This window comes from Phyllopteryx taeniolatus, chromosome 11, assembly GCF_024500385.1.
Source record: "Phyllopteryx taeniolatus isolate TA_2022b chromosome 11, UOR_Ptae_1.2, whole genome shotgun sequence".
Taxonomy (NCBI): Eukaryota; Metazoa; Chordata; class Actinopteri; order Syngnathiformes; family Syngnathidae; genus Phyllopteryx; species Phyllopteryx taeniolatus.
The window spans coordinates 8,413,714-8,428,365 of NC_084512.1; the positions used below are offsets into that span (position 1 = coordinate 8,413,714).

Below are 14,652 nucleotides of genomic sequence, written 5' to 3' on the forward strand. Positions count from 1 at the left end.
TACAATTATGTTGTTATAGTAGTACTAGTTACTGTTATAATAGTTTGAGAGCAAAAAAAAAAGGTACAAAATTAATCAAAAGAAGTAACAATATAATCTTGCTCTGTGTTCACATTTCCTGCATCTTATGCCTAGGTCAGACTACAGGATTTTAGCTCTGATATTGGCCCAATTTGCTATCGTGGGCGATTCTTGTAGTGTGACATCCACAACCAACAATTTGGCCCTACGGTAGCCCTATGACGCCAACATGAAAAGTCAAGCATGTTTTATTTATTTATTTATTTATGTATTTTTTTTTGGGGGGGGGGGGTATCTCCCGTGTAGTGTGACATATCAACGACAACTCTCAGGCAGCACAACTTGACATCGACTAATAGGACATCGACTAATAGGATTGCATTTGGACCGGTGCATCGCCGCCCATGCTTGCCGTTGTCAAGATGCTTGATCGCCGTTGTCAACATTTATTCACACGTACAAACCAATGATTACCGAAGCTTTAGCGCATGATTCGACAGAACGCCGGCACATTTACATACAACCGTCAGTGCTAGCACTAGCTTGTCGGGCTGCATAACGTTTTGTTGCCTGCTTGTGAGCCGTATCGTATTAAAAATACGTGAACATACCTCAAGCTCTTCTTGAATGGATAGCCCAGAATGTCCTCTCCCGAGCACCCGGTGGGACATTCTTTTCCTTCCTTTTTTTCCCCCAACTTTTCTGCAGTGAGCCATTGTTTGACAAGTTGTTGTATACGGTTGCGGTAAAAGGTGGCCCGTTTTCTGGTCTCACCTCCCGGACAGTGTTTGATTTGACAAGATAATGCCCAGTGTTTGTAAAAGACGGGATACGGTGGTATCGGAATGGATGTCGTGTAGTATTGCCACTGTCTGACTGAGATAGGGCAAGATTCTATGGCGGTAGTCTGACATCGTGAAAGAGAAAATTTGTATTGTAGTCTGATCCCAGCATTAGTTGACCTTTTCAACTTCAGTTGTTGGTGCTGTCATGATTTTTGTTTTCTTTGGTCATGAATATTTGTTTTTTTTGGGGTGGGGGGGGGTAATCACATTGACCCGAAATTCAACGTTTCCCAACTTTTATTGAACCAAAGCACGTCTTTTACATTAGAAAAATCTCATGGCACACCACCAAACAAAAATGTCACAAAAAGTATCTACAGTATACATCTCAATTTACTCTCAAATGTACTTCAATTTGGAGAGGATCATAAAAAAGGGGGTATACAAAGTCTCCAAGAATTTTATTGGTTAGATTGCTAAGGTAGAGATGGGCGTGTTGAAGTTAAAGAACACGGATGCTCGCCTTCCATTTGGACTTGTTTATTTAGCTCTGGTCTTAAATTATACAAACAAGGAATCAGTACAGCAAACTGCATGCATGTATTAGTCACATAATCATTAAGCATTAGTTACATAAATCAGTAATTCCCAACCTTTATCAGAATCATCTTAATTTGCCAAGTGCGTAAAGAAGAAAAACATGACATCAATGGGAAGTTGATTTACATTTACGGCGAACCCTGGCAGCAATAGTCTGATTATTACAACACAGGTGTCGAAACAGCTGTTCAGAACATAGTCAAATTCCCCTCTCTAGTGTCAGGTCAGCACGTCACTGTATTGGTAAGTACATGACATGGAGGGAGCAATCCATTTTACTGTGGTAGCATTAGTATTTGCTGTCATGTCACTTGAAAACGGATAAGAACACTGTCTCTATGTCCGTATGCAGGTGGCTGTTTGTTGCATCTGCTTCTTTGTCATTCTGCCGCTAAACCTGGTGGGAACAATTTTGGGGAGGAATCTTTCTGGCCAGCCAAACTTCCCATGCAGGGTGAATGCTGTGCCGAGGCCAATCCCTGAAAAGAAATGGTAGGTGTGTTTTGTTAGGGAGGAACAGTCAAGTTGTGTAATTGTACAGCTGCCACAAATGATTATTTAGATCGTGGACTTGTCACTGATTATTTTTCCAATTAGTTGACTCATCGGATCATATGTTAATTATAGCTTATCGCACCAGCAAGCGGCTGCTCATATACAAGCATCATTAGCTTGCAGCTTGAAGTGTTTAAGGTATGTGGAAAAGATTGTAAATTAGGGTAATAGTACGAAGCTGTGTTGGAATGTGTTGCAGATTCAAATTCAAAATGAGTGAATATTTGCAAAAAAACATTTTATCAGTTTGAACATTAAATATCTTGTCTTTGTAGTGTATTTAATTGAATATAGGTTAAAGGATTTGAAAATCATTGTATTATGTTCTTATTTACGTTTTACACAACATTCCAACTTCACAACTATCTTTATTAAGAGCACATGCTTTGACGCTGACAAAAAAGTAAACCTCATCAAAGTCGGTTGAGAAATGAGCCCGCGACCCCAGTGAGGATAAGCGGTACGGAAAGTGGATGAGCAAGTACTGATTTACTTTAAATTTACATGCATTGCCAATGTGGCTGCTACCTAGGCACATTGCTAAGCCAGCCTGCTACAGCGTATATCTTATATTCATATCTGTATTTATAACTTTACATCAAACACATAACCCGTGCGCTAATAACCTGTGCGCTAAGGCCAATGAAATCGTCATTGTTAGCCTTAAGCTAATGTCAACGTTTACGTCTTTAATCATTTAGCTCAAATGCCCTTGACGTCTGTATTAGCAGCTAATCAGCCAACTAATTTACCCTGGTGACTGTCCCTATTTGTCAGAAATTGAATCAGCCACAACATGCTTCCTTTTAGATGCTCGTGTGTCACTGTTGTGCTGCTATGAAAGGCAAGTTATGTCTCGCAGGTTTTGCATCACGTTCGTCTTTAGTATTTTTGGTGAAATGCTGAAACTTTCGGGCTCCCTTGCCAGTTAGCCATAGTTTTTCGGTGAACGTCACGGGCTGTGCATGTCCGTCATTACAAAAGACCCGAATTCCCACTACTGTGCATGTGCGTCAAGGCCAAAAGGTGACAGTTGAGCAGCGGTGAGGATACAGGCACTTTTGAGAGAAAAACAAAGCTTCAAAAAAAACAATTACATCAATTATTATATCGTCGTCGTAATCGTGACTAGTCGACTAATCCTGGCAGTCCCAGCTTTGACCCAGGCAGTGTCCTTTTTGGGACGTAACCAGGGTCGTCATTTGTCACTGAGGGAAGGTTGCGATTATGTTCTGCTCTTTATTAATGTTTACAACAATGACTCTTGCCAGTTGCCCAAAGGAAATAAGTGAATTGATTTTCAAACCAGTATCTTCGTTTTCCTCTTTACTTCAAACGCAATAAGCCATGTGTGGGAATTTTTGTGCCATTAGGTTCATGGAGCCAGCTGTCATCGTCTGTCTCGGTGGAATCCTTCCTTTCGGTTCCATCTTCATTGAAATGTAAGTCGACATCCTGAGAGAGGTTTTGATATTTTAGGCTCATGATCATCACACAACTTGACTTTTCCTCACTCATCAGGTATTTCATCTTCACATCTTTCTGGGCCTATAAAATCTACTATGTATACGGTTTCATGATGCTGGTCCTGGTTATCCTTTGCATTGTGACGGTGTGTGTCACCATCGTGTGCACGTACTTCCTGCTCAATGCCGAGGACTACAGATGGTGAGCGCCTTTGTCTTTAGATGGCAACTTTGGAAGAAAATAACAATAACGGAACATAACATTTATACTTTCCAGGCAATGGACAAGCTTCCTGTCTGCTGCATCCACTGCGGTTTATGTTTACATGTACTCTTTTTACTACTATTTCTTCAAAACCAAGTGAGTTTGAGTCTGGTAGATGATTGATACTTTTTTTTTGCGGGGTTGTACAAACTTATTGTTTTCTTCTCTGGCATATTTCAGGATGTACGGGCTGTTCCAGACATCCTTCTACTTTGGTTACATGGCTGTGTTTAGCACTGCTCTTGGAATCATGTGTGGTCAGTCCTGCTTGTTGTTCTTAAAAACCAAAGTACGAAATATAAAGCAATAAGACAATTGTTAATAAAGACATGGTCAGAAGCACAGAAACACAAAATATGTTATGGGTTGAAATTTAATAAACATTGTCTTAGCATTTTAGCTTTAATTTGTACAATTCACACAACCCTGACATTAGAATTGACACTAGTGGTAACACCAGTACTCTTGGTCTAAATATCCATCGATCATCCATTTTTTTTTCATTTTTTTTTTTTTTTATACACGCATGTCCAGGTTCGCGGGTGGGTTGGAAGCCTAGCACAGCTGCCTTTGATTCGAGAGGCAGAAGTACACCCCTGGACTGGTCGCCAGCCAATCAATCGCAGGGCACTGAATATTTGTTTGCCTACTAAATATATGCAGATGACTTATGTAGATGACATTGTCTCTCAGTCTTTGGATAAATATTGGACATAATATTGCTTCACATTTTTAAGTCTTTAATACTGTACTATGTTATTTTTCTGGGAAGTGTGCTACATTTAGAATAGTGCCTTCAGAGGGTATTGGTCACGTGGGATCTTATTTTGGGGGATGTCGGGCAACTCTCCCTCAAACGTGTAGTTTTTTAAATTTTCTTTTTTAGCCACCAGCATTTTGTCAGGAAGAGGTGTACAGTATCAGAATCAGAATCATCTTTATTTGCCAAGTATGTCCAAAACACACAAGGAATTTGTCTCCGGTAGTTGGAGCCGCTCTAGTACAACAGACAGTCAATTTACAGAAAACCTTGGGGACTTTGACTGACTGTGTGTGTTCGTTGCAGGTGCAGTTGGATACATGGGAACAAGTGCCTTTGTGAGGAAGATATACACAAATGTGAAAATAGACTAAAGCAGGTGGATCATGGTCATGGAATCGCCTGCGTGTATCCTGGAAGACGGCTGGCACACAACATTCTTTATTAGTTTCTTTCTTGCGACGAGATTGTGAGAATCTCACTTTGTACAATGTAGTTTTCCATTTTCTGAATGAATTTCAACGCTGCAACATGATCAGATGCAGAGTTGTGGATGTGGCATCAAACAAGGTTCTGTTTTTATCAGTTGCTTTCATACAAATATCGGGGACAAATATGTTCAGGCTTATGTGGCTTCTCTTCCAAACCAGTCCCACCTGAGACCAGACTACATACATGTTTATGGATGGAATAGTGCAGCTCTCTTCAGTGAAGAGGCCCAAGTATATTGAAAGCCTTTATTTGTTCTATTGTGTCAGAATAACGAGTTGGCTTTGTGCCCATATTCTGACTTGATTTCTATTTTGTATTCTTGAAGTCAACTCACAGTAACGTTAGTGCATAGTGCAGTACTTTGTTCCCATTTTCTTCCGCTCCAAAATAAGTTGGTCACTTGTCATTCCCGTATTTTGGCGGCTCTAATTTACCTGTTCCAGTGATCCATCCAGTTGCAATGTTTTGAGTCCTGCTGTAGTTTACTGTGGAGACAAGAATGAGGGCCAGATCAGAAGTTGAGGTACAGTTAGAGACTTTTAAAAGGATGTGATGCTATCCCCCAGCTTTAGTCATTTTCTTAATGTGTGGGTTTGAATTACATCTACATGTAAAGATAATATATATATATGAGGGGAGTGTATATAACCTTAATGTACCTCTTGCTGTAGAGCGCAAATGTATTTTTGTTGTACAGATTTAAAATAGGGTGTTTTTTAATGAATCAGCTCAAAACAAAAGTATGTCTTTGGTGATCGGGGTGTGGTTGGTGGCCCTGTTTCATCTTGCCTGAAATTGCATGGTTTTCACCAAACTATAGAATGATCAAATTGTTTCACTGGTAGGATCAGCTTCATAGTGTAAGGAAGCATTGCAGAGGTAGGCTGGTCTGTGAAGGCTCACATTGATTTCATATTTAAAGCTTTAAAAAGGCTTGGCATCTCTTAAGTCCATTACAGACCCCTCTTTGTTGCAAAACATGACATGCCATGTGTGAATGTCCAAAGGAATGAGCTTTGTTTTCACACTGTACAAAAAGTACACTTGACATCTTCATAACCACACAGAGTGCTGCAGTCCTTCAAAGTCTTTATTTAGTCCCACATATTGCGTATATACAGTATGTTCCCTACTTGTACTGCCTTCTCATTTCCAATTCTGCCCCACTGAAGTTTATTTTGGCACCTCATGTTATGTACCAATGTCTGATGAGACATTTTCATCCTGCATATTGTTGTAAAAAGAGGGAATAAACATGTTTATGTACAGTGGTTGTGAGCTTATGCCTTTTATCTTCAACATACAAATAAGATGCACTTATATTGTATGGAAAACACCAAGAAATTGTACTTTTTTTTTTTTCTCCCCAGGAATGAGGTTTTATTAGCATAGGTGTCCATGTCAGTGCATAAAACAAATTTCTACATGGACTTGTAGTGCTTTACAATCAGTTGACTTTCTTAAAGTACTCTTTAGATCCTTCGGGGGTTGGTTTTATCTGAAACAAAAGGAAAAACAATATTTGACTTTCAAATGCAGAGTTTCTCCACAGGAATAGTTAATATTTGCAGACCGGAATATTGTCCACTCACTGTCGGCGACTTTGGGGTCCAGCTCGCTGGACACACCTCACCATGAGTCTCCACAAACTGGAAAGCCTTCACAAGACGAAGGGTCTCCTCAACACAACGGCCCACTGGCAGGTCGTTTACACTCATGTGTTTCACCACGCCATTTGGATCGATGATGAACAGACCCCTAAAAGAAAAGTTATCAATCATCCAGAGGGAGTAGCCACAAATTGTATTCAAGTAAGAATACTGTTAGTTTAGAATAATATGACTAAAGTAAAAAGTCCTCCAAATAATTGCGTAAGCTAGTCACCTGAAAAAAAATACTAAAGTACTGAGTAACTTTTTTTTTTTTTTTGCAAAGCATGAACGTCAACTAGACACACATATAAAATGGGAATGTGCAAATTGATGTGGCTTGTACCTCAGAGCAATGCCCGGGTCCTCCAGCAGCACACCGTAGTCTCTGGAAATCTGCTTGTTAAGGTCTGCGAGCAGAGGGATATGAATGCTGCCCAAGCCTCCAGCCTGCCGGACCAAAGCAGCAACAGCATAATTACAATGGACTACAACATATACTCCTCATGGGCCAACATACAGTACCCGAACCCTATTGTTATTATTTTTGTATTAATATCTCACAAAGACAACCCAAGTGAATATAGAATGCAGTTTCTAAATTTCAATTTTGTTCAGTGAAAAAAAAAAATCTAAACCTATAGGACACTATGTGAAAAGGTAACTACAGCCCGAACTTAACTTGTTGTGCCACCCTTTGCGGCAATAACTGAAATCAAACGTTTGTAATAACTGGTGATGAGTTTTTTGTATTGCTGTGAAGAAATTAGACTATTTAAATTTTACTCAGTCATATTGGAAGGCTTTAGAACATGAAATGGCCATATAAGGTCATACCAAAGCACCTGAATTTGATTTAAGTTCAGACTTGGACTTGGCCACTCCAAAACCTTTTTTTTTTTTTTTTTTCCCTCCAAGCCAGAGGTGTAGTCACCATGACGTTTCAGATGGTTGAAGAACGCTTGAGGGCACGAACTGATTGCCTGACATTTACACGCAGGATTTTGTGGTAGACAGCAGAATTTGTTGTTTCATTATTACAGCAAGTCGGTCAGGTTCTGACGTAGCAAAGCAGCCCCGGACCATCACACTGCCACTACCACGTTTGACAGTTGGCGTGATGTTCCTCATATCAAACGCTGTTATTTTTATGTCAGATGTAATGGGGCCGCACACGTTCCAAAAAGTTACATTTCTTGTCTCGTCAGTCCACAGAATATTCCTCCAAAGGACTTCAATCTTCAAATCCGTTGGGCTGTACTCGTATACTGTATGTTCAACACTACTTCTAATAATGCATAATTTGAATGCCATTCATCTGTAAACACAACAGCCGATTGTTGTGTTGATGTCTGAACTTAATTGTATTATTCCAGAGAGTGCGTACCTTGCGAGGAGTGTTGGTCCATGCCAGGTGTGTGAAGTGCGAGTCCACAGAAACACCCACTACCTCGCAGTTGATGTCATGGAACTCACTTGCCTTGTCGCTGAATGAGATTATCTCTGTTGGGCACACGAACGTGCTACAATAAAACAAACAAAGAAACCGTTTTACAGTACAGTACATACATGAGCATATTATGAATATTTGGTCAGTACACATTTTGATTCTTAAATGTACATGATTCATGTTCCTCCTACTACTGTACAGTAAATCGTATCTTTTTCAGAGATCTTTGTGTTTTCAATTGATATGAAAAACCTCAAAAATGCAAAATATGTGTTAAACAGTACACGGTCCGCTTGCTAAATGAAATGTTGCTAAGGCTATGTGCTCATAAAATGCTAAAATCAGCCCAAAATGTCCACCCTGCCAGCAAGCTCACATACAGTACTGTATTTTGCTGTTCACATGTATATTGTCTGCTTGCAGTTAATTTATGAAAGAAAAGTGTGGGTACTTGACCAATATGAATTTCTAATCGCATAACATCCACTTAATACAGTAACTAAGTTTGATGGAAAATATCTGATTTTTGGGTGAAATGGGAACTTCTCAAAGGCACCATATGTTCATACTCTCGACTCTGCTGTTGGCCACAGCTCTTACCCAGAAATTCACACGCAGGTCCCGCCTCTTAAAGGCACATGCACGTACAATGACTGGTTGATCATTACGGAAATATTTATCAATATCAAAGGACATTGACGAAGGACAGCATGGGATTTTCTGAAGTTTATCAGAGGGAGTGAATGGCAGCACTCACAAATCCAGTGGGTAGAAAAAGAGGACCAAGTATTTGCCCTTGAAGTCAGCGAGGCTCATCTCCTTGAATTCCCCATTCTGGACCGCTGTGGCTTTAAAAGCTGGCGCAGGCTGAGTGACTGCAGGGATCCACCTGCAAGAGCCTGAGAGAACAAATCCATTAGCCACTTCAGGCACTGTGAACTATATTGTGTGCAAAATGTCATTATTCAGATGAGTTGTCTTCGCAGAAATGGGTTGGGGACATAAATACATACTGGTAGAGAAAGAGGCCCTCTGAAGTGCAGAAGCAGACACAATTCGTTCGGCTGCAGCGCCTCCATGCCGACATGCTGCTGCAACGCTTGCCTGGAAAAGACAGCCATGATTTAAACATATAATACACAGTTACAGCGTTCCTCCACTATATCACGGTTCATCGTTCGCACACCCACTATATCGCAGGTTTTTAAGCGATCGTTTTTTATGTCTTTTTACAGTACACAGGCCGAATTTAGAGTTGTGCACCTTTAGTGTAGTATCATGTCGTGTTGCAGCATTCTGGGCAGCACTGAAGTCTACTGGAAATGATGCAGCATAATTATGCGGAAGGGTGAGGTGTAGAGAATGGCCCTAAATAATATTTTCCAGTGACAGTCATTGTTCCTACAGAGGAAAAAAAATATATACAGTATAAGCCTGTGACTCTTGCTGTATGTTCTGTTTGTATGCGTTGCTGTTGTGCATTAACAGTTGTTTAAAGGTTTAGAATTGCTGTAACATTCATTCTAATTCCCATTAACCTGTCTACACCCTTTTGCACTATATTTTAACATTAAGCTAAGTTGATATTACTGTAGCTGGTTTGGTTTAACTTTGTGGTGTTCAAATATACAATGGTGGACTCGCATTTGTTTTATAGTAAACTTCAACTGGGAGCGACGAATACACCGCTTGAAGAAAGCATCCTTGGATTCTTTCTTATTTGGAGAACTGAAGAAGCAAGCAAGAGTGAAAACAGGTGCTGAGGAGTACTGTACTTTAAAAAAAATGTTTTAATAATTTTAAGTATGTTTTAATGTTGTTTGTTTTTTTTAAGCGTGTGAGATGAGACTGCTCCAGCCCGCAGTACAATTTACAGTATCCATTGGAAGTTTCTCCAGACAGGATCTGAACTCAAATTTCATCAAACTCAATTCGACGGTTGCTATGGTCGACAAAGCAATACTACCCCTGCCGACTTCTTCTTGTGCTTCAAGCGGATGACTATGACGTTCAACAATAGAAAGCCGCAACAAGAAGTGAATATTTTCAATTGATTGTCTAAACGTACAATCGGTACAGGTGGGTCGCGAAACGAGGTCACGAACGAGAGGTTGCTCGAATGTGTGCGACACGCAACATGTCAGCACAACCTCGGAAAACTTGTGACGTATTCTTCCGTAGCATCTCTTCATAGATTTCTTCAGGGACATTACGAACTTGAAATGAACGCAAACACACAGCGTGACACAATTTAGTGTAAAGTTGTCAACTCACAGACGTCCTGAGGAGTCTTCCGAAGCTGGCTGCCATTTTGGATTATGTCAGCGGGCGGTTTGACATTTACGTTTATCATAATTCAATGATGTTGTTCCCTTGTAATTATTATTATTATCATTGCATTGCAGTACAAAAACTGACACAAAACAAAAACAAACAATACAAATGAAAATTTAAGTATAAGGATGCCTTCAAGTGCTCACTGAAATTGAAGAGCTAAATATATTTCAAACAGGCAGCCGTTATATCTTTCAACTTTCGACTTAAATATATAGAATATACTACATGTGGGTTCCATTCGAAGCTATATGTAAATTTACACCATCTCATTGTCATTGTGGAGTATTTGTCAAGTTTCCGATTGTCCGTGAACAAATAACTGAACACGTGACTGAACACGGAAGTCGTTTGACCTCAACAACATGTCAGAAGCCCCTGTTTGAATGTGACAATATGGGAACCATCGTCTTTTAAGTTTACAAGAATTGCTGTAATGGATGCTAATCTGTTGTACTGGAAGAGCCACGGGGAGGTAATTGAGCAGGTGGAGCTTCTTAAGCTTCATGTTTACATGTCACATTACTGTTATATCTAATGTAGTTAGTAGCCCGTCCTTTAATACACTATATATTTGTATGTTTTATGTTCCAGTCTGTATTTAGCCGTTTAAAGGTGTGGGTGAATCTTTTGGATCCATCCTTTCTGCTCACATCGAATGTGAGTATCAGGAATAGTGTGACAATACTGGACAGTGATGTGTCACTAGTGTTCAACTGATGATCCTGCGCCACTCAGGCAGAAATACAAGAAACCCGCACTCAACTTAGAAGTGGAGAAAAAGTCAAGAAAAAGGTAAGATATGCTCGGTGTTTGCTTGTCTTTTACACACCGTGACTGCTACCAATTTGTTCTGTCTGCTCTTTCTGCCTGTAGGATGAACATGCATGGAACATCTCCCTTGTAAGTAATGCAGGAGACACAGGCCTGGTTTAGCTGCTGAAAATATTATTTGGCCTATCTTATATGCACCATAATCTGGGCTTCTAATTAAATCATATGTGTGCACATAATTCACTGTCTGAAAGATGAAGTTAAAATTCATGTTTTTGACACACATTTTGTCTTGACAGTCGTCCATCCATCCTGATTCTGGTTCTGTGCTTCCACTAGTTTTCCGCCCTCCAGGTACAGTACATTTAAAATAAATATAAATAAAACTTGTGGATATTGTGGCAGATAGAAAACTCTATGCAATTGTGGACATGTTAGTAAGAAAATACCGTTGACAGTTAGGTACAAACACATTTGTAATTGTGTCTTCATACCACCACAATGGATTTGAAAAAAAAGAAAAACTATGATAGTGATTTAGGTGTAGAATTTCAGATACAATTTAAGTGTTTTCAAACAAATATGGAATTTATCATTTTGATATCTAACAATTTTATGCAAACTACCTTCTAGTATTTGGAATATTGACTCGAGAGAGAGGTTAATTGGCCCTGCCAAGTGAACCGCGTAAATGTCCGGAGTTCATCAATACTGAGTTGTCTTTTGGCAGCTGTTTAAGTGGAGTAACATGAAGTACTAAAAAGTCTGAGGAGATCTTAATGCAAGTGAAGGAAGCCAGCACTAAAAATTGACAGTATCTTTAAGACAGATAGCAAAAATCTTTGGTGTGGCCAAATCAACAAAGCGCTGGTCAGCCCACAACATGAAATGCCCTGCGAGGCTGCAAAAGACAACTGAAGGGCACACAGTTGTTGTTTTTTTGTTTGTTTCTTTTTGATAATGGTGACTGCTGACAAGGGTACACTACTGTCACACGATTATTTGTGAGGTGTTCGGGGCTTCACACTCCACTCACATTCAGCCGCATCCTACAAAGCTCCCTCTGAAAGATGTTTCCCTGCTACTAACACCCTTGTTTGTCTCATTTTTCCCCCCCAGCATTTTTGCCATTAACTGCTCCTTTGGTAAGTCTGTCGTCCAGTAATAATACATGATAGTCTGGAGCTCGTCGGAGGAATATTACAATTTTCTCTGTTTTTAGGTGGTTGCTAGCTTTTTGCCACATAAAAGTATCAAACCAGCCTTTTTCTGGCAGGTATGGACATATTAAACTGTCTTTTGTGAACTGTGTTCCGTACCACTTGATTTACATCAACGAAACAACTCTCTGCAGTTTTTACTACAGAGTTACACTGCCGGGTTCAACTATGCAAACAGAAATTCTTCTTCAGAGCAGGTAATGTCCTCTTTGCAATTCTGCAATAAGGTGCTTTGACAATTGAGGAGTCGGCTCTTTTTGCTTATCTGCAGGGTCAGACGGCATCTCTGAAGCAGCTTCTCTTGATAGCAGGGACAGTCTCATATGCCACATGTGCAGGGGTATGTGTGTACAACGGTCATTGTGCTACCTCAGCTGTAGAGCTTTAGCCTACCTTCAAAAGTCCTGACCACAACATTGAATGCACATGCACAATTTAATGAGATACAATACAACTGGTTTAGATTCCTACATATTTCACACCCCTCTAATGAAGTGCAAAACTGTCACTATGATGTTGTACAATTCTAATCTACAGCCACAATAGTAAACTACAGCGGACCCTCACATATTCATTATTCAGCACCCACAGATTCACCTCTATGCAGATTTTCTTTTTTTCCCCCTCCTGCTTATTGAAGGTTTTTGAAGATTGTGATAATATCTTGTATATTTTGGTTGCAGGCCCTTCCTCAAATTATTGTGAACCGACTGGGTATAAGAAGCCTACTCATTCAAAATTTCTTCAGGTTTATCGTACCAGTCCCACTCTCAGGTTCATCATCTCTTAAAATAAAAGTGGTTAGATAAATATCATTGCTGTCGGGGGAATCCTTGCATCTCCAAAATTGTTCAGAAAATTATTTTGTATTTTTAAATTTTGTAGTAATTAAAGATTGTCTCGTTACAGAGCTAGCTGTTTTCAACACTTTAGATTGATCATTGTTTTTTAAGAAAAATAAACAAAAAACTAATAGGGATTGAGCAATAGTATCGATTTGTTATAGAAATATGAAACTGACCAAATTTGGACATAGGGTTCCCCCCGACAATGACGATAAGAAAGTATTTCAAAGCATAACATGTCTTCTGCCGCCAGCGGCTCTTGCTTTCGCCAACGTGTTTACTGTCAGAGGGGAGGAATGCGAAACTGGTATCCAAGTGTTTGATTCCAATGGCAATTCTGTCGGCATATCTAAGGCAGCAGCAGAAAAGGTAGTAGAGGAGTAAATAGCAAAGGAAGATGTTGCATGTTGGTTGTTCACACTATGGCACTGGTTTGTTGTTTGTCAGGCCGTGATGGAAACTGCATTGTCAAGAGCAGTACTGTTTGGCACAACTGGTGCTGTTCCTAATCTCCTGGTTTCAGTCTTAAAGAGGTCAGTTGACTCAAATATGAATCATCAGATTGAATTTTTGGGTGAACTAAACAAGTTCTCTCCTTCAGAACCAGACTTTTCCAGAAGAATTCTCTGCTGATCCCTCCTATCCGTCACATAAGTGTAGCATTTGTCCTCGGCCTGATGATCCCACTTTCATTCAGTCTCTTCTCTCAAATGGGGACGGTAAGATTCTGGACATCCCGTCGGCTGAATTTATCCACATGAGCCCTGCTGACACAGACAATGTTTTCCAGATAAGGAAAGAAAATGTTGAGGAAGACCTCCAGGCCAAGATGGCCGAAGGACAGTTATTCTACCACCGAGGACTTTGAGCAACAGTTTAACACAACTGAACCTATACTAGGCTCGGACCAAACGTAGAATAAATAAGAAGCACATCTTTTTTAACAATAGATTTATTAATACAGTCAGAATAATCTGAGTGTCTATCAATGGCAAATACACAAAATACATTTAATCCTCTAATGTTACATCATCAATTCTATGCACTGTACTGTGGAATGAAATATTGAGGCGCAAAACCATTCTTCTCGCAAATGTATCCCACAATGCAACTATTTATTAATAATTTTAAAAAACAATAGAACCTGAACAAAGACACTATCTGTGGCCATGGAATAATCTGTGAACTAGACCAATTTAAATTAAACACTTGTTTGAACACATCTGAAATGATTAGCAAATCATTTAAATAGAAAAACGGACTTGGTTTAAAATGGTTGTCAAAGTATTCCTATCACTATGGCAACCAAGCCACAAAGTTGTTTTTTTTTTCCTCTTCAAGGCGACGTGAAAAATTGACTGACAATGAGTGCCTGGCCACGTTTCAGGTGTGACAATAAACAGTAAATCTTGCATCTACCTATTGCTGTCAATATG

The 14,652-nt window shown here is 39.7% G+C and overlaps 3 protein-coding genes across 3 annotated transcripts in view; 2 read left to right on the forward strand and 1 right to left on the reverse strand.

The window, feature by feature from the left end:
• Positions 1-6,215, forward strand: part of tm9sf3 (transmembrane 9 superfamily member 3) — a 23,969-nt gene extending 17,754 nt beyond the window's left edge. The window contains exons 10-15 of the mRNA XM_061790104.1: positions 1,759-1,898; positions 3,335-3,403; positions 3,483-3,629; positions 3,705-3,788; positions 3,873-3,949; positions 4,759-6,215. Of these exons, the coding sequence (XP_061646088.1) occupies positions 1,759-1,898; positions 3,335-3,403; positions 3,483-3,629; positions 3,705-3,788; positions 3,873-3,949; positions 4,759-4,826 (585 nt within the window). The 3' untranslated portion in view covers positions 4,827-6,215. The remainder of the gene's footprint in view (positions 1-1,758; positions 1,899-3,334; positions 3,404-3,482; positions 3,630-3,704; positions 3,789-3,872; positions 3,950-4,758) is intronic.
• Positions 6,017-10,471, reverse strand: prdx3 (peroxiredoxin 3). Its single transcript, XM_061790115.1, has 7 exons — positions 10,318-10,471; positions 9,057-9,147; positions 8,801-8,942; positions 7,981-8,116; positions 6,940-7,043; positions 6,537-6,702; positions 6,017-6,442 (listed from the first exon to the last, which is right to left on the reverse strand). Exons 1-7 carry the CDS (start codon positions 10,351-10,353, stop codon positions 6,392-6,394), a joined length of 726 nt encoding a protein of 241 aa, XP_061646099.1. The 5' UTR covers positions 10,354-10,471; the 3' UTR covers positions 6,017-6,391.
• Positions 10,472-10,617: 146 nt separating this feature from the next.
• On the forward strand, positions 10,618-14,634 carry sfxn4 (sideroflexin 4). Its single transcript, XM_061790113.1, has 14 exons — positions 10,618-10,852; positions 10,972-11,037; positions 11,116-11,172; positions 11,254-11,280; positions 11,451-11,505; positions 12,271-12,296; positions 12,374-12,427; positions 12,506-12,568; positions 12,643-12,711; positions 13,055-13,145; positions 13,470-13,585; positions 13,664-13,749; positions 13,818-13,935; positions 14,007-14,634. Exons 1-14 carry the CDS (start codon positions 10,814-10,816, stop codon positions 14,082-14,084), a joined length of 945 nt encoding a protein of 314 aa, XP_061646097.1. The 5' UTR covers positions 10,618-10,813; the 3' UTR covers positions 14,085-14,634.
• The last annotated feature ends 18 nt before the right edge of the window (positions 14,635-14,652 follow it).

Excerpts from the sequence above, each read along its gene's own strand:
- sfxn4 (XM_061790113.1), top strand. The coding sequence starts at position 10,814 with ATGGATGCTAATCTGTTGTACTGGAAGAGCCACGGGGAG. Across the intron at positions 11,173-11,253 it reads GAGAAAAAGTCAAGAAAAAG|GATGAACATGCATGGAACAT; the intron begins GTAAGATATGCT and ends TTCTGCCTGTAG. Across the intron at positions 13,936-14,006 it reads TCTTCTCTCAAATGGGGACG|ATAAGGAAAGAAAATGTTGA; the intron begins GTAAGATTCTGG and ends AATGTTTTCCAG.
- prdx3 (XM_061790115.1), bottom strand. The coding sequence starts at position 10,353 with ATGGCAGCCAGCTTCGGAAGACTCCTCAGGACGTCT. Across the intron at positions 8,117-8,800 it reads TTTTTCTACCCACTGGATTT|CACGTTCGTGTGCCCAACAG; the intron begins GTGAGTGCTGCC and ends GTTTTATTGTAG. Across the intron at positions 6,443-6,536 it reads GGACCCCAAAGTCGCCGACA|ATAAAACCAACCCCCGAAGG; the intron begins GTGAGTGGACAA and ends CTTTTGTTTCAG.